The following is a 25,316-nucleotide window of genomic DNA, read 5'->3' as shown; positions in this document are numbered from 1 at the left end:
ATCCTACAATTCAACAATAAAAGGACAAATAACCCAATCAAAAGAAAAATGGGCAAAAGACTTAAATAGACATTTTTCCAAAGAGGAAATACAAATGGCTAAAATACACATGAAAAGATGCTTAATATCACCAGCTATTACGGACAGACAGAGATTAAGAGTGAAGGAATAGAAAAATAAATACCATGCTAACACTAATCAAAAGAAAGCTGGATTAACAATATTAATTTTATACAAAGCATTCTTCAAAACAAGGAAAATTATTAGAGATAAAGATATTAATTAATTGTTCTAGTTTGCTAGCTGCCGGAATGCAACACACGAGAGATGGATTGGCTTTTAATAAAAGGGGATTTATTTTGTTAGTTCTTCAGAGGAAAGGCAGCTAACTTTCCACTGAGGTTCTTTCTTACGTGGAAGGCACAGGATGGTCTCTGCTGGCCTTCTCTCCAGGCCCCTGGGTTCCAACAACTTTCCCCAGGGTGACTTCTTTCTGCATCTCCAAAGGCCTGGGCTGAGCTGCAAGTGCTGAGATGAGGTATGCTGAGCTGCTTGGGCTATGCTACATTGCGATCTCTCATTTAAGCACCAGCCAATTAAATCAAACATCATTCACTGCAGCAGACACGCCTCCTAGCCAACTGCAGATGTAATCAGCAACAGATGAGGTTCACGTGCCATTGGCTTATGTGCGCAGCAACAAGACTAGGTATGCTCACCTGGCCAAGTTGACAACTGAATCTAATTAACACAATAATAAAGGGGTCAATTCTCCAAGAAGACATAACAATCCTTAGTGTGTACTGCCAACAACAAGAATAGCAAAACACACCCAGGAAAAATGGAACTACAAGGAGAACAGCCCAATCCACTCTTGCAGTTGGGGCCTCCCACACCCTCTAGCAGTAACTGATGGGGCCTCCAGGTAGAAAACCAGCAAGGCTAGGCTGTGGCTAGGTGGGCCCGGCAGTTGTGGCCGCCCCCCACACCCCCCAGTGGGAGCCTCCCCGCATGCTCCTGCTGCCCGTGGCCGAGGTGCACTCGTGAAGGGTGGGACATGAGGCCATGTGGCAGGTTGCCAACGGCTGGAGGCACGACAGTCCCTGGGGGCTCAAGCTGGTGACCTGCCCTCGGGAGCAGCCCTGCAGAAACCGCACACTCGCACCTGTGGTGGTCAGACTGCCCACTTCACCGGATGTGGAAAATAACCCCAATTTTTGACTGGGGCTTTGATCAAGCAAATGCTAAAAAAGAAAAAAGCAACATAAAGAAGATCTCTAACAGTCATTTCTCAACAATTAGTCAGCCGATGTAAGAACGGTGCTAATACTGGGATGAAGACTAAACAGAGAGGATCTCAGGGTGTGTGATTCCCCAGCAGCCAAGCCTCAAGTATTTGAAATGGACCATAAATCTCTGACAAGCCACAAGTTTTTTCACTTGTCTTCAGGATCATCCCATGCGGAAAACATATTCCGGTTATTTAATGAATTCCGAGACAGTGCTTATTTACAGATGTTATCATTTGTGATGATATGATAAGAGAGAACATAGAGCTGTTCTCTCAGCCTGCAGCAGCTACTTCAGGGCTATGTTTTGCAATGATCACAGGGAAAGTCAAGAAACGTTGGTTGAGATCAATGGTGTTTCAGCTGGAAGCTATGGAGTGTTTTTGCAGTATGTTTGTACTGGAAAGATGAAGCTCACTACAGAAAATGTACAATATCTCTTGGAAATAGCAAGTCTCTCTCAAATTAGTGTTCTTTGTGACGCATGTGCCAAGCTCTTGGAGGAGCAGATTGATCCCTGTAACTGCTTAGGAATCCAGTACTTTGCTCATACACATTCACTCAAAAACACTCTTCACAAAAATGCAAAATTTTGCATTGCAAACTTTTGAGGCTGTGTCTCAGCATGAAGAATGTCTTAAGATTGACAGAGATGAACTTACTGATTATATTTGTAGCAATGAACTTGTCACTGGTTTTTGAAGCTGTCATGCTTTGGGTACATCGTGCTCTGGATCTGAGAAGACCACCGCTACATGAGCTCCTGACACATGTGAGACGCCTTCTGCTGCATTTCAGCTACTTCATTCAAACAGCTCAGGTGGATCAACTGATCCAGAACTCTCCTGAGTTCTCCAGTTATTGCACGAAGCAAGACGGTACCACACACCTGGGAATGAAACGATGTCCTCAAGGAGTAGGCCTCATAAGTCAGCTGGCTATTCTGAAGTTATAGTTGTCACTGCAGGCTGTGAACGAGTTGTTTGAGGATTCACTCTTCCATACACCGAGTGCTAGGACCCTGTAAAAGGAGAATGGAAGTCTTTGGCTAAGCTCCCAGAATTCACCAAATCTAAGTATGTGGTCTGTGCTCTAAGAAATGACATTCTTTCATCACACAGTTGAATATTTGGAAGAGTTGCTTCTCTAAGTAAAGGCACATGGAGTCACAAAATGGCTTTTCTCCTTGGTAATGTTGTTGGAGGTTATGATGGGCAAAAAGGACTTAGCAGCATAAAATGTTATGATTCTCTTTCAAATCAATGGACTGAACTTGCTCCCCTTAAGGAAGCAGTGAGTTCTTCTGCAGTGACTAGCTGCGTGGGTAAATTGTTTGATCAGCAGAGGACCTGATGATAATACTCGTTCTGGTAAGGTTCAGTCCTGGCTCCTGCGTGCAGCTATCCAATCACCAAGAGATGTATAACAGCCGTGTCCTTGAACAACTTGATGCTGGTGGGCTGACCAAGGCTACTTACTGCTATGACCCCGTTGAAGGTTATTGGATGCACATGTAGAGTACCTTCAACTGACAGGAAAACTGTGGCATGTCTGCATGTAATGGTAAAATATACATCCTGGGTGGAAGATGGGAGAACAGCGAAGCCACAGATACTATTATCTGTTACTATCCTGGGACCAGCATCACCACTGGGGGCAGCTGTGATGCCGAGGCTGGTGTCCTATCACAGCCGCGTCACGATCCACAGTACAGCGAGAAAGGCTTTAAGCTCTGAGTTGCAGACCCCCCACCAAGACCCACCCCCGCGAGATGGAAGGCCCCACAACTCCACTGCGGGGACTCTGAGTACCTCCTTTATGCCATCGTAAAAAGCTGTCACAGTGGTAACTGTGGCGCCTTTCTCCCCAGAATATTAATCTTACAAACTATAAGTAAAGCCTTTCCTGTAATTGAAGAAAATATAATTTTTTAAAGATGTCATTGCTTGGATTTTGAGAGTGTACCTCAATAACAGGGGAGCTTCTGAGGTGCTGGTAATGATCTGAGCGGTAGTGGCAGAGACACATTCACTTTGGAAATGTTCATTGAGCTGTACCTGAGATTTATGCACCTTACAGTAGCTATGTTATATTTTAATGAAGTAAAAATAAATATTAATTGTTGCTTTTCAGAATTGTATACTGCGGTGCTTTAGAGCTGAATTACCCCAGAAAAACATGTTCATAAACAAACTTAATCCATTTCTGTGGGTTGGAATCGGAAGTAGGACCTTTTTTGGTTATTGTTGTTATTTTACATTTCCAAATTGTGAAATATAACATGTAGAAAAGCAGTAACTCTCAAAGTACAGTTAGGGTTACAGTTCAACAATTTCAAGTGTTTCTTTCTACTATTCAAGCACAGCAGACTAAAAAGAAATATCTATATAATGATTCAGGAGTCATAATCATTTGTTAAATCCTAACTTCTCAGTTACTATCCCCCATCTCATTTGATCATTCTTTCAATTAATTGTCAGGGATAGTTGGGTAATGTACTTCTAACCTCTTCATGCCAAAATGGGGTGTTGACATTACGGGGTAGGGTAATGCAGTGGTTGGTGGTCTTGGTTTCAGGACTTATCTGACATGGAACTCTGGGTTTCAGGACTTATCCGGCATAGGAACAATCTGGAGGTTTTAAGTTTCTGAAAAAATAAACTTAGTAAGTCAAACTTTATAGTCTCACATAGAGCCTTGGGTATTCTTTAGGGTTCCCAGGAATACAGTTGGGTGGGGCATGGCATACCGTGGCAATTCATAGTATCTGGCTGAAGCTTGCATAAGAGCAACCTCCATAGTGACCTCTTAACACTACCTGAAATCTCTTAGTGATTGAAACTTCATTTGTTTCATTTCTTTTCCCCCTTTTGGTTAAGAAGGCTTTCTCAATCCCATGATGCCAGGGCCAGGCTCTCCCTGGGAGTCATGTCCCACATTGCCAGGGAGACTAATTTCTCCGGAAGTCACGTCCCATGTAGGGGGGAGGGTAATGAGTTTATTTGCAGAGTCTGACCTAAGAGAGAGACCACATCAGAGCAACAAAAGAGGTTTTCTGGAGATGACTCTTACGCACAGTTACAAGTAGGCTTAGCTTCATCATTAGAGAATTAAGCTTCTATCAGGGCAAGGCTTATGACTGAGGGTTTGGCTTATTAAATTGGGAGCCCCTAATGCTTGAGAGAATATCAGGAATTTCCCAAGTAGGGAAATTTAATAGTTTCATATTTATTATCCAGTTCCTCAAAGGATTCTGCAAATGCGTTTTAAATCTTCTGCCCAAAATACTCTGTAATGTACCAGGGTATTATATTAAGCTATACAGAATAACAAGATCTCATTCCCTATTCTAGGTTCCATGTAATTAGGTTGTTTAAATAAACTGGCCAGACAGGTTAAGTTAGACAGTGTGCTACAGAAAATTTAAATTTTGGATAAAATAAATATCTCTTCCTTTGGTCTCACGCAGAAGTTGGAATTTTAAAATACAGATATCATCCTTTACCATGCATTCTGAGTTACATTAGTCCCAACCAGATTTGCTTCATTCATATCTATAATTGAAGTCTGATCTTTTTTCAGCTTTTCTTTTAAACAGTTGCTTTATGGGATAACGCTGACTTTCAGAGCTGCAGAACTCTAAGCCTTAGGTGACACACAGGCACCAAAAGTTCCAGAAAATTACCAGGTTATACATAAAGAGCACAGCATCTCAGAATTTAGAAGTAACATTAAAACTCAAGAACAAATGTGGGGCAGGCCGCGGTGGCTCAGCGGGCAAAGTGCTTGCCTGCTATGCCGGAGGACCTCGGTTCGATTCCCGGCCCCAGCCCATGTAACAAAAACGGAGAAACAGAATACAATAAAACAAGAAAATGTTTAAAAATGTTTCCCTTTCTTCCTTCCTTCCTTCCTTCTCTCTGTCTTTCCTTTAAAAAAAAAAAAAAAAAAAAAAAAGAACAAATGTGAATTCTACAAGAGCTTACAATCTAGGCCCTAATTTTCTCATAAATATTTTTAAAATGAGACCATATATTTGTCCTTTTATTTCTGGCTTATTTCACTCAACATAATGTCCTCTCAAGATTCATTCACCTTGTTGCAAGCCTCATGACTTCATTCCTTTCTGTAGCTACACAACATTCCACCATTTGTATACACCACAGTTCACCCCTCCACTGATCAGTTGATGGACCCTATGGCCACCTCCGTCCATTGGCAATCAGGTACAATTACGCCATAAACATAAGTGTGCAAATGTCCATTCATGTCCCTGCTTTCAGTTCTTCTGAGTATATTCCTAATAATGGGAACTAATGGGATTGCCTGATCACATGGCGACCCTATATTTAGCTTCCTGTGGACCAGTCACACTACCCTCCAGAGGAGCTGCATCATTCTATTTCCCTATCAACATCGACTAGGTATACCTCTCTCTCCACTTCTTCTCCAGCACCTGTATCTCTGTTTACTAATTAATTAATTTTAATCTGCAGATTTTATTGAGATATGTTCACATAGTATATATTCTATCCAAAGTATCGAAACAATGTCTCACAGTATTCTCACTTAGTTGTACAATCAACACCCTCAATTTTAAACAATTTTCATTGCTCCAAAGAGAAAAATGGCACACACACACACAGAAAATCCAGAACACCCCATATCCCTATACCCCCCCAATTATTTACCCCAGTACTGCTATGGTACTGTTGTTAACTTCCTGTTAACTATAGGCCACAGTATGCAACAGTAGTTTTTCCCCAGATCCTCTATTATTGACTCTTTATATAAGATTCATACCTTTGAAGTAGCCCACACAATGACATATTTATAGTTGTAATGTTAATCAGTGAGATACATAACATTAAGCAACCCCTTTCAATCATATTCACCTTGAATATAGCACTATTACTTATAATTTCAAATAATGAACAACCTCAATCCCCTCTATTCATTTCTAAACATTTAAGTTCAACCTCATCAACAATTCTGTACATATTAGGTAACTATCTCTAGGTCCCCTATAATCTACACTTTAAGGCTCGGAGTTTGCATTTTCTGGGTGGTTCGTAGTAGTGAAATCATCCAATAGCTGTCCTTTTGTATCTGGCTTATTTCACTCAGCATTGCGTCCTCAACAGTCATCCATGTTGTCACAGCTTCAGGACCTCACTACCTCTTACTGCTGCATAAACATCCCATTGTGCGTGTATGCCACATCTTGGTTAGACATTTCTCCGCTACAGACACCGTGACTGTTCCTATCTTTTGGAAATTGTGAATAGTGCCACTAAGGACACTGGTGTGAAAATATCTGTTCACATACTTGCTTTCAGTTCTTCTGAGTACTCACTAGCAGCAGGATTGCCGGATCATTTGGTAGTTCTATACTTAGCTTCCTGAGGAACCGACAAACTATCTGGAAGTAGGAGCTTTTGATGAGGTCACTTAAGTTTAGATGTGGACTTAGGATGGGTTAATGTATTAATGGAGTACTCTATAAGCAGAATGAAATTCAGAGAGAGAAAAAAGGCACGGGAAGCAAGAAGCTGAAGGTCAACAGAACCTAGAAGAGAAGGGAGTGGCCAGGAGAGGCCACATGTCACACTGCAATGTGACAGAGGAGTCCAAGACCTAGAATCACCAGTAGCCAGCTCCAGAACACCAGTTTTCAGGAAGAAAGCATTGCCTTGACGATGCTGTGATCTGGATTTTTTCCTAGCCTCAAAACTAAACTAATAAATTCCCACTGTTTAAGTGAATGGCATTTGCTTGAGCAACAACAGGAAACCAAAACACACACAGACATATAGAACAGGCAGAAAATACAATATTGGAGTAGTAGAAGTCTTTTAAAGCAAAATAGGAAACCCAGATGCTAAGAAGAAAAAAGGCAAAAGATCTGATTAGACAAAAGCGTAACTTAAATATGGAAAGAGATGTTGAAAATATAGTTGAAATGCAACTAAAATTTGAAGAAAATCTTTAGAATACATGATTGATAAAAGGTTAATGTGCTTAATATGCAATGATTTCATCAAAATAGACAATAGCTAAAAGAATCAGTAAGTCTCAAAAGTTGACAATAGACACAAAAAGATGTTCAATCTTACTAGTAGTTAAAAGAAATGTTTATTCTGTTGATAATGAAGTGTTTCTAGCCAGATCCAACTGTTTCAATAAACAAAAGAACCGAAAGAGGTCTGAAGCAGGAAAATGACACGTCAGGCTCTGCTCTGATCAAGATGCCAAAGGGAGCTGGCTCTAGGCCCCAACAGAAGATTTCAACAACTAGCCAGAACTCATTGACACACCTTACTCAAAACTCCAGAAAAGTTAAAGGACTGCAGTAACAAAATGAATGCCAAATCAAGAAAAACGCTACTTAAAAGAAATTAAGGTCTTGTGGGGCCCTGGCTGGGTACTCCCCACCTCTCACTACCTCAGTGTAGAGTCAGCTTACATGCCCAGTGCAGACCCCTGGCTGAGTGACCCCTGTGCACACGCTGGGGACATGTATTCTCATCCAACCTGCCTAATGGCAGGCTGAGGAACTTGCCATCCAAGAACTTGCCCTGCATGTACAAGGCAGGTTACAGAACTATCCTACAGAACGCAGGGCAAGGGACTGCTGGCTGTAGGGCATACAGTGTAGTCCTGGGACTGTGAAGAAACAGTCTCCTAGAGGAGAGGGAACATTCAGAACCATGTAAACAGGGAAATTCCTAGGGTCAAATACTCCTGCTCAAGACAAGCATGCACAGAAAGGACCAGGGAAGACCCAGGAGCTATCCGCTGAATGCACTGTATAGACAAGCTCTGAAGGTCAACCTGCAATGAAAAGTACTTTTTTTCCTTCTTTTATTATTTTCTTTTTGTTAGCTCCTGCCCCAGGGAAAGGAGAAGATTAAAGCACTAAAAACCATCAAAGAGGAGGCTCAGCCCTGGGACATTCTAGACAAAGACTTAAAAAATGCTCCTAAAAATGCTAAAAGCGCTAAATGAAAATATGGACAAAGAACTAATGGAAATCAAGAAAACGACAGAGGAACACAAAGACTTTCAATAAAAAGAGACAGAAATTATGAAATGGAATCCAATGGAGCTGAAGACCACAAAAACAGAAATTAAAAATTCCCTGGAGGGATTCAATGGAACTTTGGAACTGGCAAAAGAAAGAATCAGTGAATGTGAAAATAAGACAATTGAAATCATCCAGTCTGAGAAACAGAAGGAGGCAAGAATGAAGAAAAGTGAACAAAGCCTGAGAAAACTGTGGGACACCATCATGTGTATCAATATACAATCTGTGGGCATCCCAGAAGGAGAAGAAAGAGAGAAGGGGACAGAGAGAATATTCAAAGAAATAATGGCTGAAAACTTCCCAAATTTAAGAAAAGACATGAATATACTACATATCCATGGTGCTCAATGAACTCCAAACGGAATAAACCTAAATGTAAACACACTGCAACATGTAATAATCAAACCACCAAATGTCAGAGAGAAGCAACATGTCACATACAAGGAAGCCTCAGTAAGATTATCTGCTCATTTCTCAACAGAACCCACGGAGGCAAGAATGCAGTGGGAAGACCTACTTTGCTGAAAGCAAAACATTGTCAACATATAGGAATTCTATATGCAGCAAAATTGTCTTTTAAAAGAATGACGGAGGAATTAAAACATTCCCAGATAAACAAAAGCTATGTGACTTTGTCACCAATAGAATGGCCCTGAGAGAAATGCTAAAGGGAGTTCTGCAGATTGAAAGCAAATACTAGACAACTGACTGAAGTCACATGAAGAAATAAAGATCTTCGTGTATATAGTACTATTGTATTTTTAATTTGCAACTCTACTTTTTACTTCCTACAGGGTCTAAAAGACAAATATATAAAATATAATGACAAATCAATGGTTTTGGACTTATAATGTATAAATATGTAATTTGTGATGAGAGCTACAAAAAGGTGAGGGAGGGGTATAGAAGCATAGTTTATGTTAAATTATTGAAGTTAAGATGGTATTAAAGCAAAGACTGTTATAGATTTAGGATGTTAAATTTAAGCCCCATGCTAACCCTAAAGAAACTATCAGAGTATATGCAAATTCACAGAGAAAGAAAGTAGAGTACAGGTTACCAGGGGGTGGGGGTGGGGGGCAGGGGCACTAGGGAGTTAATGCAAAATGTGTAGGGTTTCTGTTGGTGGTGAAGGGAAAGTTCTAGCAATGGATGGTGGTGATGGTACTACAACAGTGCATTAATCCCACTGAATAGTGTGCTTGGGAAGGGGTTGGGATGAGAAGATTTATATTCTATTAGGTGTTTCCACCATTAAAAAAAAAGAAAAACTAGAGAGATAATGACAATCCAATGCAATACATGATACTAAATGAGATCTAAGAATGGAGGAGAAAAGGCTCTAAAGGACATTATCAGGACACAAGAAAAAATTGAATATAGACTGTAAGCTGTACAGCAGTGTTAAATTTTTTGAACGTGATAACAGTACTTTTCAAGTAAATAACCCTGGCTATAGGAAATGTACATGGAAGTATTATGTGTTCAAGGATCATGTGTCTCAAACGGTCAGGAAAGAAATAGGTAGAGAAATGAGGGGAGGGAACGGAGAGAATGATATGGCAAATGTGGCAAAATGTTAAAATTAGTGGCTCTGGGTATCTGGGAGTTGGGTGGGGGGTATGTCAGAGTTCTTTGTGTGGGGTTTATATTATTTTTGCAATTGTACTGTAATTCTGAAATTATTTTAAAATAAAAAGTTAAAAAAAAACACCATGGTCAGAGTCACATTTTACAATGGCCGGATTTTTAAATGCAGAAAATAGATTAAGGTGTAGAAACATTAGGCTGGAGGTTGGAAGAACATAAAGGCTATTGAAAAGTCCAGAAAAGAGATAGATGAGCTCTGAACTAGGGTAGGGATGAAGGGGGAAAAAAGCAAATTTAAGAAATATTCAGGAGATAAAATTGGTGAAATCTGGCACTGATGAGCTGCAGGAAGCAAGGGAGGAGGACAAGAAATCTAGGTTGACGCCTGGGTTGAATAATTAAGTGGAGTAAAGTCAGAAGGAGAATCCTAAAATCAACAAAATGAGAGAAAAATGGAGAAATGTCTTTAGTTTTAGCCCAATAAGCCTGAGGAGAACATAGGGTATATACAAGGGCAGATATGCAGGTCAGACATTTAGATACATCAGCTTAAAGTTCAAGAGGAAAGCATGGGTTTATCAGATTATAGGAAACATGCAGTTAAAGCTAGGGAGGTATGGGTGGTGCGATGGTGGCTCAGTGACAGAGTTCTCGCCTATCATGCCAGAGACCCAGGTTCGACTGATTCCCCGTACCTGCCCATGCAAAAACAAACAAACCAGGAAGGTGGATGGTCCTGATGAAGGAGAATTATAAAGAATGACATAAAATGGCAGGCCAAGAATGGAACCTTGGAACACCACTGTTTAAGGAATGAGTAGAGTAAGAAATACAGTATAAAGGAGACAGAAAAAAAGAACTGGAACAAAATCAGAAAAGCGGCCAAACATTTGCTAATTTTAACTGGTCTTTAAAATTCTAGGTTACTGTATTAATCTACTCACATGCATTACTTCATTTAACCCTCCCAATGATCCTATGATGTCTTATCATGAGGACACTGAATTATGAGGGCACTGAATTATAAGGACACTGAATCATGGGGACACTGAATTATGAGGACACTGACGCTTAGATAGGTACTGCACAGTGGTTAAGAGAATGAGTGTACAGTCAGCTTGCCGGGGCTTAAATCCCAGCTTCAAGGGTTATGTGCTTTGGTTTCCTATTCTGTGAACAGTACGAGCCTCACAGAGTTGTTATAAGGAATAAATTAATCGCTACATGCTAAGTGTGCAGAATGGCGCCTGGCACAAAGTACTCAGATGCCAGTATCAGCGCAGAGTGTTTCAAACAAATGCAACAACTTATACTAGTAACTTACAGAATAAACTATTAGAAAACCCCCCAACCCGGCCCTCGGCAGGAGACCGGCCCCGGACGCTGACAAACGAATCGATGATGAAATAGATGATACTGAAGTTGAACAAACAAAAGAAGAGAAGCAAAAATGGGAAATAAATGTGGCGTGTGAGCAAATTCCCAGAATAAACTATTAGATGTGAATTCTACCTTCTATTATTCTATATATAATATTGTATGTATACGTGTGATCTAGATACTAAATATATATATATTTACACACACACACACATACACATGGACTAGATACTACTGAAGTAATTCAGTGTGAAATGTTCCCCCCAAGATGCTCTCCTCTCAACAAAAAAAAATTTCCAAACAGAAAGATGCTTTAACATACTCATACTTATTTAAATTCCCACTGCTAACCAATGACTGAAATTATAGTAAGCCAGAAGGAGGTTTCCAGACAATGGATAGTTTATAATCACGTTGACACATCTTTCATACACTAAGGCAATATTTTATAAATATTTAACTTGTGTAAAGATACAGTAGGGTAGACCATCTCTAACTACTCTGTGCCATATCGTGAGGAGATCATAATCTAGTAAATTCTAAACTCATTTCCTCTTTTGAACACAGTAAAAAATCCTGGTATCAAAGGTATAACCAACAAAAGGCATGATCCTTAAAAGGTGGATATTAAGGGGGGGTGATAGACTTTCCTCATAGATCTGATGTGAAGGATAAAAAGGACTGAAAAGAATGTACTGCTGATTGTAACTTTACTAAACATATTAATTAGATTTAAGTTATCAAGCTCTGTTAAATACTTGCCTCCCTTGCCTTTGGCACTTATTACTACTGCCATCTAGCAGCAAGTCCAAAAATTAGAGAATGACAAAATTCATTCAGGACATAACTCCAAAGTCTCCAAACAGATAGATGTTTTAACACATTAATTATTATTTTGATTTCCACTGCTAATCATGATAACAGAATGAACAGAATTTTTCTTAGTAGTTTTTCTTTTCTTCTCCAGGCAAGATAAATTATTACCTCTGTGTGAACGTCTAGATTTTATCCTCAACTCTAATCTCTCTCCAAAGTTCCACTCCTATATTTCTAATGTCTGCCTAGACTCTTACACCTGAACATGTTGCCAAAACTTCAAATACGTCCAAAATATAACTTGTATACCTGTATTCCTTAACTGTTAACTGCACACTCTTTTTCTAATTCATCTAGGCTTAAAATCTCAGAATAATCTTTGATTATGGAAAGCAAGGGACAAGAGTCAACTAGCTAATAAATCCTACCTTCAAAATCTTTGTTCACATCCATCCGTCTGTCCTGCCACTTTTCCCTCCAGTTTCTCATACGCAACTACAATAACCTCCTAGGTGCCTGCCACAGAATGTGGCTGAAATACTAGATTAATATATAACTGGTTTCTGGACAAAGATGACAAGAACAGTACAAACTCTTACATTCTACAGGAGAAATATTATATAAAAGAATTTTTAGAAACTAATTTCATACAGTCAAAAAAATATTGAAATTTGGCCTGACTCTAAATGGAAATGAAAGCAAATATATGATTTCACAAACATTTCTTAAGGACACAAAAGTAAATACTTAATAAAAATACATCCATACATTCTTTTCTTGTTTCTGCATGGCCTGCCGGTATTGACTGGACATCTGGATATGTCACACACTATTTCAGAGCAATGTCTGACTCATTAATATTTTCATGGATAAAATATGTTACTTTAGCTGGTAAAATATTTTTCCCCACAATAGAACTATAAAGAGAGCTGCTATTCTGTTTAAGATTGCTACATCTTTCTTAATCCAGTCTAAAGTGAATTTCTACTTCCTTTAAATGCCAAAGTAATGTATTATTTAGCAGTAATCATCTACGAAATGTTATGCTATTTCATTAAAGTTTTAATTATCTTTAGTTATGTTCATTTTACATACTTTGTTTCTCTCCATCCACTACAGAATATGAACTTCTTAAGGACAAGGCCCCTGTTTTCCCTATTCTCTAATATCACTCCTCTAGCAGCCTGGCCTAACGCCGTAGGCTACCCCACTAAATCCTACATTCTGTGGGAGGAGGGTAACACAACCCAACCGAGGAAAACAAAGAGAAAGGATAAATCCCTTCACATATATGCAAAACAATAACGATCTTAACAGGAAAAGACGGGAAAGTTGACCCAAAACACCTCAAGCCTCAGAGGCAGCTCCTTTTACAGAGAAAGCTAGGGCTACTGTATAAAAAGTATATCTTGGTAGTAACAATACTGAAAAATATCCTTAATCACAGCTTTGAGGTCAATTCACTCTAATCTCCTGAAGGAAGCACCACAAAGCATGAGCAAGCCAAGGAAGTGGTTGGGATTTAGGAGCATTACCTTGTAAATTTACACAGTGCCCTATGTGCAGAAAAAATTAGGGGCCAAGAAATACCTGCTGGTTTGAATGCATTTATAAACCCAAATTTTGGATTGAAACAGTATGTTCAAAATGTTACTTTTTTTTTTCAAAATACTTCACAGGATCAACCATCTCAAATTTGCAGAATGATGCAATAAGAACTATATGCTTTGTTTATATGACATAAACATGTTTTGTATGTTTTGGATACAAAAGAAATACATCAACATTTTACTGTGCCGAGATTTTCAAAAATAACCTCATGATTCATAAATTGTACTCCTCCTATTTTTAGAATGGCTCAGGGGATTTGTGTGAGTCTGAAACTGCTTTCTTACTTCCTAAGAATAACTTGGGTTTTACAATCTCAGGGAAAAAGAGAGGAAAATTTGGGGAGTAAAATGGCTTCAAAAAATAATTCAGTATTATATTAAACACAAATTAATGACAGGCTAGTAGAATCACATGTGAAAAAATTAATCAATATGAAACATGTGACTTCAATAACTATTTTTTCCCTTCTTGAAAAAAATAGATGTCTGTCATGTGCTAACAGCTTTGGGTTAGAGTAGGATAGGCTAGAAGATCTATAAGAAAGTGAATAGCCCTGATAATATCAGAAAAACATACTCTGGCAGCTTTCAAGAATTGGAAACAATGGGAAATGAAGGAACCTGTCTCTGGAATATATCTAATCCATGAGTGAGATAAAGAGCTGTTATAATGGAAAGGGGACAGTAGTTTGGGAAAAGATACACCCTAGGAACCAGGAGCCTTACTTATCTTGTGTGTGACCTTCAGCACATCAAAGATCCTATAAGAAACCTGGTTTCCTCACATGACCACTGGTCCTATCTACTGGTTCTTTTGCATCAGTGGCTGAACAGTAACTAGGATGGTTGCACTTCTGCAACAGGCCAAGACGATTCTAAGTGCATTTTTATGCATTATGTTTCATTAACCTCCCAGACAGCTCCATGAGGCAGGGAAAGGAAAGTGAGGCTTAGAAAGGTGACTTGCCAAAGCACATTCAACTGACAAACTGCAGGGACTGGAATTCAGGTCTATTCCAGAGCCCCATTCTTAAATGCTTTCTTACAGTAACTTGCAAAGGATAAAAAGGGCATACTTTACAAAGCATTTGTAAATGGGTATTCAAAGGTAAGATGGTGTTATTAGAACTCTTATTTATACTGACTGAAATTATTCATCACAATTCAAAAAGCTAAGCAATATACAGTTGAATATTTAATGTACATACCTGTGATAAGCCTTGATACTGTTTTTGAGATTATGACAATATTCCTGTTGTGAAATCCAATGCAAATTTTGGTTGCTTAGGGCAAACATGCAAATTTCCAAGTACTTACAGGCTTAAAGAATGATTAAAAATAACATCAATTGTAAAATATAATAAACTAAAAATAAAGCCACCACCAGAGGCTATCTCTCTTCATTATTATTTCACACTAATATATGATGGGTAATACTGAATAGAATTAACGAAGAAAGAATTTAACAGACTAAAGTGTCAGTCACTGTTTTAAGCACTTTACAAATATTCACACATCTAATCCTTAAAACAATCACATAAGGTCTTTATTAACTGAGGCACAGAGCAGGTACAAGAAAACAGCCCAAGATTATACCCAGTAACTGAAGCCAGGATTCAAACCAGGCAACTTGATTTTAGAATTTGTGCTTAAGCACCAGCTCTGTTGTAATTCATGGGATGATGACATTTTTTTTAAAGCCAATAAAAAGTAATAATGATCAGAATGAATGTCCACAAAGAGAATGGGCCATCACTTACCTCATTATGGACATACTAACACTAAGGACGTATAAAAGAACTATCTTAACTTACATGACATATAGACTAAATTATCAGGAAAATATTTAAAATTTTACATGGTGTGCTGGTTTGAAAGGAAGTACGTCCCCTAAGAAAAGCCATGCTTTAATATAAATCCCATTTCATAAAGGTTGAATAATCCCTGTTCAATACTGTATGTTTGAAACTGTAATGAGATCATCTCCCTGGATGATGTGATTTAGTCAAGAGTGGTTGTTAAACTGGATTAGGGGATGACATGTCTCCACCCATTTGGGTGGGTCTTGATTAGTTTGTGAAGTCCTATAAAAGGAAATATTTTGGAAAATGAGAGATTCAGAGAGAGCAGAATGACATACCCATGAGAAGCAGAGTCCACCAGCCAGCGACCTTTGAAGATGAAGAAGGAAAATGCCTCCCGGGGAGCTTCATGAAACAGGAAGCCAGAAGACACTAGCAGATGATGCTGTATTCGCCATGTGCCCTTCCAGATGAGAGAGAAACCCTGAACTTCATCGGCTTTCTTGAACAAAGAAGTTTGTGCCCTCCCAGATGAGAGAGAAACCCTGAACTTCATCGGCCTTCTTAAACAAAGAAGTTTGTGCCCTCCCAGATGAGAGAGAAACCCTGAACTTCATCGGCCTTCTTGAACAAAGAAGTTTGTACTCTTTTTTTCATAAAAGAGTATTGCAGTTTGGAAAGGATTACAGTATTTATCATTTCATCTGAGTCTCACCAGAACTCCTGAGTTAAGACAAGCACTATTTAATTTTACAAACGCATAAGCCACAGCTCAGAAAGGTTAAACATTTTGATGGTCTAGATATATCTTCTGACTCTAAGATGCCTTAGATCTTTCCCTGGATGCCTTAGATTGGACATTTCTGTAGACTTGTTTTAACTGGGACATTTTCCCAGACTTAGAACTGTAAACCAGCAACTCACTAAATTCCCCCTTTTTAAAAGCCATTCCGTTTCTGGTATATTGCATTCCAGCAGCTAGCAAACTAGAACACATGGTATATTAAACTTAATTATTCTTTGGAAGAGGTTTCTTTTAATTTTCCTAAGAAACCATAGTGTTACTAAAGCAAACTGAAATTTGGGGGCACACTAATACTAAATCAAAAGACTTGGTAGATAGGGGGATTTTTTTGGGTCCACTAAAACTATGAAGAGGTTAAAAAAAAAATTTAAGAGATTTTAAAGAAATCACATGGACTTGTGGAATTCACAAGACTTAATGCTAAATTGGAACCTTTTAAAAGTATAATTGATAGTTAATAAAACCTTTTCTTTTTTCATAAAAGAGTATTGCAGTTTGGAAAGGATTACAGTATTTATCATTTCATCTGAGTCTCACCAGAACTCCTGAGTTTAAGACAAGCACTATTTAATTTTACAAACGCATAAGCCACAGCTCAGAAAGGTTAAATATTTTGATGGTCTAGATATATCTTCTGACTCTAAATGCTCCTTCTATCATACCACACAGCCAACAATTTTATACTTTATACGTTTCAAATGGTTTCATAATGATTACTGCCAAGAAAATTTGGAATACAATTCAGTAGAACACATAGTGGAGTTTTATGATCTTTAAAATGTTAAGAGAGGGCAAGCCCTCCCCCTCTGTATGTGGGACATGACTCCTAGGGGTGTGGATCTTCCTGGCAACAAATCTTAGAATGAGCTGAGACTCAGCATCAAGGGATTGAGAAAACCTTCTCCACCAAAAGGGGGAGGAGCAAAATGAGACAAAATAAAGTGTCAATGGCTGAGAGATTCCAAACAGCCGAGAGGTTGTCCTGGAGGTTATTCTTATGCATTAAGTAGATATCACCTGTTATTCAAGATGTAATGGAGAAGCTGGAGGGAACTGCCTGAAAATGTACAGCTGTGTTCCAGTAGCCATGTTTCTCCAGGATGACTGAACAATGATATAGCTGTCACAATGTGACTGTGTGATCGAAAACCTTTTCTCTGATGCTCCTTTTATCTACCTTGTCAAGAAACGAGTAGAATATATGGAATAAAAATAAATAATAGGGGGAACAAATGTTAAAATAAATTTAGTTTGAAATGCTAGTGATAAATTAAAGTGAGGAGTAAGGGATATGGTATGTATAATCACTTTTTTCTGTTATTGTTTTTTTTTCTGTTGTCTTTTTATTGCTTTTTCTGAATTGATGAAAATCTTCTAAGAAATGATGAATATGCAACTATGTGATGATATTGAGAATTACTGAATAGATATGTAGAACAGAATTATATGCTGTTTAATGTTTTTGTTTGTTGTTCTTAATTTTTTTAAATTAATAAATAAATTTTTAAAAAAATGTAATGGAGAGGCTGGAGGGAACTGCCTGAAAATGTGGAGCTGTGTTCCAGTAGCCATGTTTCTTGAAGACAATTGTATGATATAGCTTTCACAATGTGACTGTGTGATTGTGAAAACCTTGTATCTGATGCTCCTTTTATCTACCTTATCAACAGACAAATAAAACATATGGAATAAAAATAAATAACAGGGGGAACAAATGTTAACCTTAGACTGAAATGCTAGTGATCAATGAAAGGGAGGGGAAAGGGGTATGGTATGTATGAATTTTTTTCTGTTGTCTATTTCTTTTTTTGAATTGATGCAAATATTCTGAGAAATGATCATGATGATGAACATGCAACTATGTGATGATATTTTGAATTACTGATTATATATGTACAACGGAATGATCAAAAGTTAAGAATGTTTGCGTTTGTTTGGTGTTATATATATCTTTTAATTAAAAAAAAAAAAAGGGTAGGCAATGGTGGATCAGTGGCAGAGTTCTCGCCTGTCATGTCAGAGACCCGGGTTCAGTACCGGTGCCTGCCAATGTTAAAAAAAAAAACAATTAAGAGAGCTTTGCTAAAAAAATCACATTCTTGTATGATGTCCAAATCATCTAGCTGGAATAATGAAGTTAACCCTACAAAAAGAACTTGGAACTCAAGCAAAATCTATATATAAAACTATATGAGGGAAATGTGCCACCATCAGACTGTTTTCTCCCCTCCTTTTCTGGATTGGGACTAGGATAGTTGATTCAACAAAGTTTTTCCTCTTCTTTTTTTTCTTTTTTCAGTCCAAACTTCAAAAGATCAAAGGTGTTCAAGAAGAAAGAGTCACACGTGGATAACATCAGTAGTTTATATTGTATATCCTCTATCTCATTCGATCCTCACAATTCTAGGAAGCAGAGAAGTCTGGTATTGATTTCAATTCTGCAGTTGAAGAAGCTGAGACGCTGACTTTCACAGTAAGCCAGTAAACTGCTTCTACTCTGGTGTCTTTCTACCAGATCATTTCACCTCGATAAAAACCAATTCACTTCCAGAGATTTTGCATGGAATTTAAAAATAATTTTAAGTTAGGAAAGAACACAGGAGCAACATTTACAAGGCACGTCATCTTTAAGTTTTTTTAGGTTTACAGCTATGGAAATGGAATGCGTACTCATTCACAGCCGTCAGAGACGAGCTAAAGCGAACACGTGCACGCGTGACTGAACGCGAGCCACAGCACAAACAGCCTGCGGACCGCCACGAGGACCGCACCGGGTCACACCCGTGAGCTTTAAATACGGTCGCTGGTGTCACAGCAAGCGCTGCACTACACTGGCGTCTCTCGTTAAGAGAAAATTTATTTCTCATCTTGAAAAATACCGGACACAGGCGGCGGGCGGGGAGAGGGCGGGGTGGGAGCCGAGGTGGGTGCAGGTACTGGGAACTGTTCCCCGAGTACTTCAGAGCAGGGCACTGTGCTCCTTCCGCAGAGCGACCCACAGAGTGCTTTCAGGGGAGGCATAAAAGGCCCAGGGGCAGGGACGGCCCGGATTTATCCCAGGGACCCCGGAGTGAGAGGCCCCAAGCGTGGCTGCCTCCTCCTCCTCCTCCCGGGACCTCCCTATTTCCTTCGGTGCCCGCCGGGAGAGAGGCTCAGCGCCTCCGACTTTCTGGATTCAACGAACCGCCGCTGCCCAGCGAACGAGCTTCCATCCCCGGGTACCGCGCCTCACGGCCCCGCAGCGTACCTCCAGAACCAGCCCAACGCTGGCGCGAGAAGCGGTCCCAAGTCACCCGCCGAGCCGAGCCGGAGACCGGAACTCCACCCTCTACGTCTCTGATTGGGTGGACGAGCAAAGTACAATGCAGGGGATTGGCCAGCAACAGACGGACGAGGCGAAGGAGGCGGGAAATAGAGGCGCGAATACGGCGCCAGGAAGTGTTCTCTCATCTGCTCCCGATTGGACGGAAGCAGAACGTGCGCGCCTGCGCACACCAAGTTTGCATGTCCCAGCTTACGCCCTGAGCACTGACGCTACGTTTGCGGAAGTTCCCAGGCGTCATTGGTTGTGATGAGGCATGAGCCTTCCGACTGCGTGGCCAATCACAGGCCCGGATAGAGGTGCGCGCTGTCCTCCGACGACGGCGTTTTGGGGGCCCTGGAGAAGGTTGGGTTCTTTTACTCTTCTTTTCTTTTTTCCCCCTTCCGTTTTAGACGCTCGGTTTCCCGCGGGCCAGACTCGCGCAGAGAAGTGCTGTGCTGACCAGCCGGCCTCCTCTGCGGGTGAGAACAGTCGTGAACTCGGGAGCTGAGAAACGCGCTTTGAGCACACCCCGAATTCCCCGCTTTCCCCCGAGCCCTGTGCACAGGCCTCGTTCCTCCCGAAGCTCAGCTTTGCAGAGCCTGGAGGTCGTCTCGCTTTCGTCCTGCTTCGTAACGAGGAGCCTTCCGACCCTTCCCGGGTCCTGAGTGAGCTTCCTAGGCCCCGTCTCCGGCTGTGCTGAGGTTTGGTGGTTCGCAGACACCCGTAACCCTCCCACGCCCCTTAGCCGTCCCTCCGCCGCGGAAGTCGGGGCCTGACGCCAGGCCGGACTGGGCGTTCTGGGAGGTGTCCCCGGATCTGGTGTAAGTGTCGGGCGTGGGTCGGGAGACACGGTGTCTTTCCCTGCGGTGTCGAGGAGGCGATGCGGTGCTGGAAGGCTGGACGGAGCGCTGCCCGTGCTCTGACTAGCCGGGTGGGCGTCGCCCCTGCGCGCTGTCTCGAGGCTGGTGGGGGTGACCCCAGGCCTCGGGGAGCTGTGGGTCTGCTCACCGCCGCCGTGCTCGCTGGTGCGTGCTGGATTCTCAGGAGCATAGGAATGCTTGCTCCTTTTCTCGTTGTCTCTCCCGCTCTCCCTTTCAGTTCATCCCTGCTTCCCTTGTTTTCCATAATTGATTCAGGAAAGACGTTTCTGTCACCTGCTTTCCTTCCTTTTGGGAGAGTCAGTATTCAGCAGGGCGAATGAAGGGTTTGCGAGGCTTCTGCTTCTAGCTTGGGTGAATCCGGCTGCGTCAGCGGGCAGAAATCCCCTACTGCTGACCCATCCCGCCTCTCTTGCTTTTGGGATCTGGGTCACAGCCTCAGTTGCTTCCTCCTTCGGGTCAGGTTTTACTCTCTATTAACTCTGAACAGCACTTAGAAAACACTGAAAATGTCTTCCGCCTTTTGTACTTAGCTCTTCTTGTACCCGTTCTTGTGACTTCTTGTGATTGTTCCGAAGCATAGTCACCTTGGATGTCACGAGGGTAGTTTTCCTCATCCGGAAGAAACTCACCTCTAAGGAATCTGCACGGCAGTGCTTCGTGGAGATGCCGAGACAGAATTCTGGAATGCCTGGAGTGCTGACGGACAAGCTTAGCCTTGGCCATTTTGAGTTGGGCCCCTCATGATCACTACTCTTCCTCCAATTCCAGTTTTGGACTGAGCTGAAATATCTTACTTCCTCAAATGCTTCTTTGACTCTCCTTAACTTCCTCCAGCAAAAAGTGCCCACCTCCCTGGGTTTGAATGGGGGCAGCCATTTGCAGAAAAAATAAAAGAAGGCACACAAGCTCAGCGCACCTGCTGAGACTTAGGACTTGGAGTGGGGGGCCAATCCTCCGCGCCCTCGTTGGTCCGGCTGTGTGTTCCTTAGAAGTTGCCTGGCTGTGTCATTGACTGAAGAAGTTATCAATGGGAGGGTATCTCCAGGAAACTCCCGTGTTTGTAGTCAGGTCGCTCAAATGCTGTGTCCTTAAACATCGTTCTTACTACACAAGTCCATCTTTATTGTTAACGTGCTCTTTATCCTTCTGGTATGGGAATTTGGCTGTCGTTCGATCTGGCTACTCCCTGCTAAAGCGGAGTGACATAGTTAGGGGTCTTATGAAATTTCTGACTTATAATTTGGAGATATTATCGATTTACTTTGGGGGAGAATGGAGCACCCTTGGCAGAAATTCTGGAAGATGAAAAGGATTTCATACATGTTTTGAGTTATAATTTGAATACATGTAATTGTTAACTAGAACAAGAACAGATGTAATGAGCAGGATGATTATAAGCATGATTTGAAGAAGAGTTGGTAACCATGACCCTATTCCTGAAGGTAGCCAACTGAATAAACCAGAGAAATTTAAATTATGAACTGGAGTAGTTGTAGACTGAACTTGATCATTTAGGTGATTTAGAGAGAAGAGATGTTACCGGATTTGACAGGAATATAGGTGCAACGTTCTGTTTTGACTATAGCACAAGCTCCCGCTTGTAAGGCAGTCAGGATATCTAGGGCCGTTGTATTTTGTAGTACTGTTCTGCACGTTAAACTCATTTCTGATTTACTAGAATTACACTATAATGGCTGTCATTTAATGCTTGGGCATCAAAGCTGTGCTGTTTGTATCTGTTATGTACCCTAGAAAAGCCATGTTCTTTAGTTCTCATTCAGTATTGCTGGGAGGGATCTTATTTATTGTTTCCCTGGAAATGTGATTCACCCAATTGTGAGTGGTGACTTTTGATTAGATGGTTTCCATGGAGATGTGTTTCCACCCATTCATGGTAGGGTTGCTTACTGGAGCCCTTTAAAAGGGAACCATTTTTAAAAGAGTTTTGGAGCCCATACAACCAGAGACGTTTGGAGATGCAGAAAGGAAACGAAGCGGAGTGAAATGAGGAGAAAAAGCCAGCAGAAAGCTATATACCTTCCCAGCTGAGACAGAAACCCTGAATTTTAACAGCCCTATCTTTGCGTTAAGGTCTGTTTCTATGGATGCCACATTTCTATGGCCTTGGAACTGTAAACTTGCAATAAATAATAAATCCCCCCCCCCCCCACAAAAGCCATTCGGTTTCTGGTATATTGCATTCCAGCAGATTTTTATTTATTTATTTATTTATTTTTATATGTGGGCAGGCTCCAGGGACCAAACCCAGGTCTCTGGCATAGCAGGCAAGAATTCTGCCATTGAGCCGCCATTGCACCGCCCTCCAGCAGCTTTTGCAAACTAAAATTAGAGGTGTTTAATGCATCTATGTTGGCAATTACATCTTCAACTCCTATAGATAGGATAAAAATTACAGCTACATGATTATACCAGTGGAAAAGAGAGGGAATCCAACAAGCTTGTAATAAGTAAGTTAGTCACTATATGAACATACTTACTATGAATTATTCCTTGAACCCAAGGTAACCCTAGAGTGTATTGTCCTATCCATCCAGGTGGGAGCTAGGGCCATAAGTTGGATCTGCAGAGCCACTGGGTTCTGTTAGATTTCAGGTCTCAGATTCCAGTTAGTTCCGTACCAATCACTAGCTAATAAAGGTTTGCTTACAATTTTCAGGGCATAACGGTCCCATTTTGCTTTCTAAGGAAGGAATGTGTGGCAGGGAATGATATTTCTGTTCCCAATAAAGGGCCTCAGCCTCCTGAGGTTAACTAAAGTATTCTTTGGCACCCGAACAGGGACCCCTGAACAGGGACCCCGACGAGCCCCACACCCTTGGTCGGATCTCTTCGTCTCCTCCTCTCCAGCCGCCGCTCGACAAGGTAAGGGCCCCCGCTCTCTCCGGCTGAGAGCCCCTCTAACCTTTCAGTATTATCAATGAATTATTGGCTCTTGTTAATATCTCTCCTAGCGTTAGTGTGGGCGGTAATATTAGCTCAAATCGCCCCTAAAGATCGGAGTCTAATAGAAAGAATTTTGCTTGCCATAACGTTTCTCTGCGCTGTAGGGTGTACTACCTTGCTAGTTTTTCTCCCTTAATCGGAAGAACTCAGCCCCCATCCTCCTTCAGCTCATTGCAACAACTTACCTCTTATGGGCAATCACATTTCGGTGCACCAGGCGCCCCAAGTCCGTGGGCTGGCGGCCCTGTTAGACGCCCATAAATGCAAGGTTTCAGTTTGCCAACTCCAAATTTATTGGGACGTCCTGCTCCCGTTCAACCCGTGGCTTACCACCTGCCACCTGTGGGACCCTGCCACCTATGACCAGCTTATCGATCGGGTCACCCAAAAAATGGAGCACGAAAACAAGCGTTTCCCCCCTGGGCTCCTGCCCACGCTTATTACCATCCGCTCCTGCCTACACGGCTCGCGGCCACCGTCCGATAGCGCCCCCCAAGAAGCCTTATCGGCAACAAACTTTGCTAATTCAGAGGAATCTCATAATAACTCTGACCCGGACTCTGAATCCTTATTTCAGCAGCTGAATAATGAGCTCGAGCTCTGTCCTCCTAAACTTAACAATCTGGCGACAGAGCAAGGCGGTGAACTTCCTCCTTCTTGTTCGAGCAAAGACAAAGCAAACAGGAAGTGCCTTTATCCCGCCCTTCCTAAAGGTGGCGGTTTCGCGCCATCTTGCGAGCCACTTCCTCCTTCTCCTTCAACCAAAAAGGGGAGGTGCCTCCCGACTGCCCCCCCTCCACAAAGGGAGGAGCCTTGTCCCCCGTCTTGTGCTATAGGCCCACCCTGCCCGCCATCTTGTGCTCCGGCCTCCCTGCCGGCAGCGCCATCCCGGCCACCATCTTATGCAGCGGACCACTCCCCGGGCCCATTATTTTGCGCCTCCGCCCCTCAATCGGCAGCGCCATTGTGGCTGCTCCATGCCGGCGCATCCAGCGGCCCGGCCATCCCTCAACCTGTTTTGCCACCACCGGTTGCTTGCTTTCCCATGAATGTCCAACCTACTCCCCAGCGTCCCCTCCCGTGGTACCCCATTAATGCCGATGAAGTCAAACAGCTCCGCAAAGCGGTAAAGGAGGATGGATTTGCCAGTCCTTATGCTACCCACCTCTTAGATGAAATATCACAACAGCTGTGCACTCCTCATGACTGGACCTCATTAGCCCAGGCCATCCTTACCCCAGGTCAGTATGTTGACTGGAAAGCGCATTTCAATTCAGAAGCCGAAAAGCAGGCTGTCCTCTCTCAAATGCATGGGCCCCCGGGCTTCCACCTCCCAGTCGAGGCTTATACTGGGACAGGCCAATACTCGCTTCCTGCGGTGTACGTACAGGCCCCCACTGGGTTTTGGCTTCAGTTAAGGGAAGTGGCCATGCGAGCCTTTCGATCCTGCTCAGCGGCCAAGCCAGAGAAATTTACCAAACTCACACAAGGGAAAGATGAGGACTTTGCCTCCTTCGTTTCGCGAGTTGCAGAAACCTGCGAACGAAAAGTGCTAGGTGAACAAGCACAAACCGCCCTCGCAAAGGAGCTTATTTGTGAAGGAGCTGGCCTTGCCTGTAAGCAGGCAGTTTTACCCATCAAAGAAAAAACCATTCACGACTGGGTCCTCGCATGCAGCAACATAGACTCTAGTGCCGCCTCACTAGCCCAAGCCATTGTCACGGCCATGACCTTGACATCAGGCTGCTTCAGATGCGGGAAAACGGGGCATTTTGCAAAAAACTGTAC

General features: G+C 41.8%; 1 protein-coding gene and 1 pseudogene across 5 annotated transcripts in view; one reads left to right on the top strand and one right to left on the bottom strand.

Moving 5' to 3' along the window:
- The window catches only part of WDR89 (WD repeat domain 89), a 42,696-nt gene extending 22,758 nt beyond the window's left edge, over positions 1-19,938 (bottom strand). The window contains exons 1-2 of one of the 5 annotated variants that reach the window (XM_077122428.1): positions 19,627-19,733; positions 2,179-2,310 (exon numbers count right to left, since the gene is read on the bottom strand). Coding sequence is in view for 1 of the 5 variants with exons in the window: in XM_077122426.1 (XP_076978541.1) it covers positions 19,627-19,829 (203 nt within the window). In the remaining 4 variants the exon portion in view is untranslated. The other 4 variants (XM_077122429.1, XM_077122426.1, XM_077122427.1 and 1 more) reach the window with 4 other exon arrangements.
- Positions 1,066-19,166, top strand: LOC143652618 (kelch-like protein 24 pseudogene; annotated as a pseudogene).
- Positions 19,939-25,316: the final 5,378 nt, after the last annotated feature.

This window comes from Tamandua tetradactyla, chromosome 12 (assembly GCF_023851605.1).
Source record: "Tamandua tetradactyla isolate mTamTet1 chromosome 12, mTamTet1.pri, whole genome shotgun sequence".
Classification (NCBI taxonomy): Eukaryota; Metazoa; Chordata; class Mammalia; order Pilosa; family Myrmecophagidae; genus Tamandua; species Tamandua tetradactyla.
Note: the sequence above shows the minus strand (reverse complement) of the source record. Positions and strands in the feature narration are given on the sequence as shown.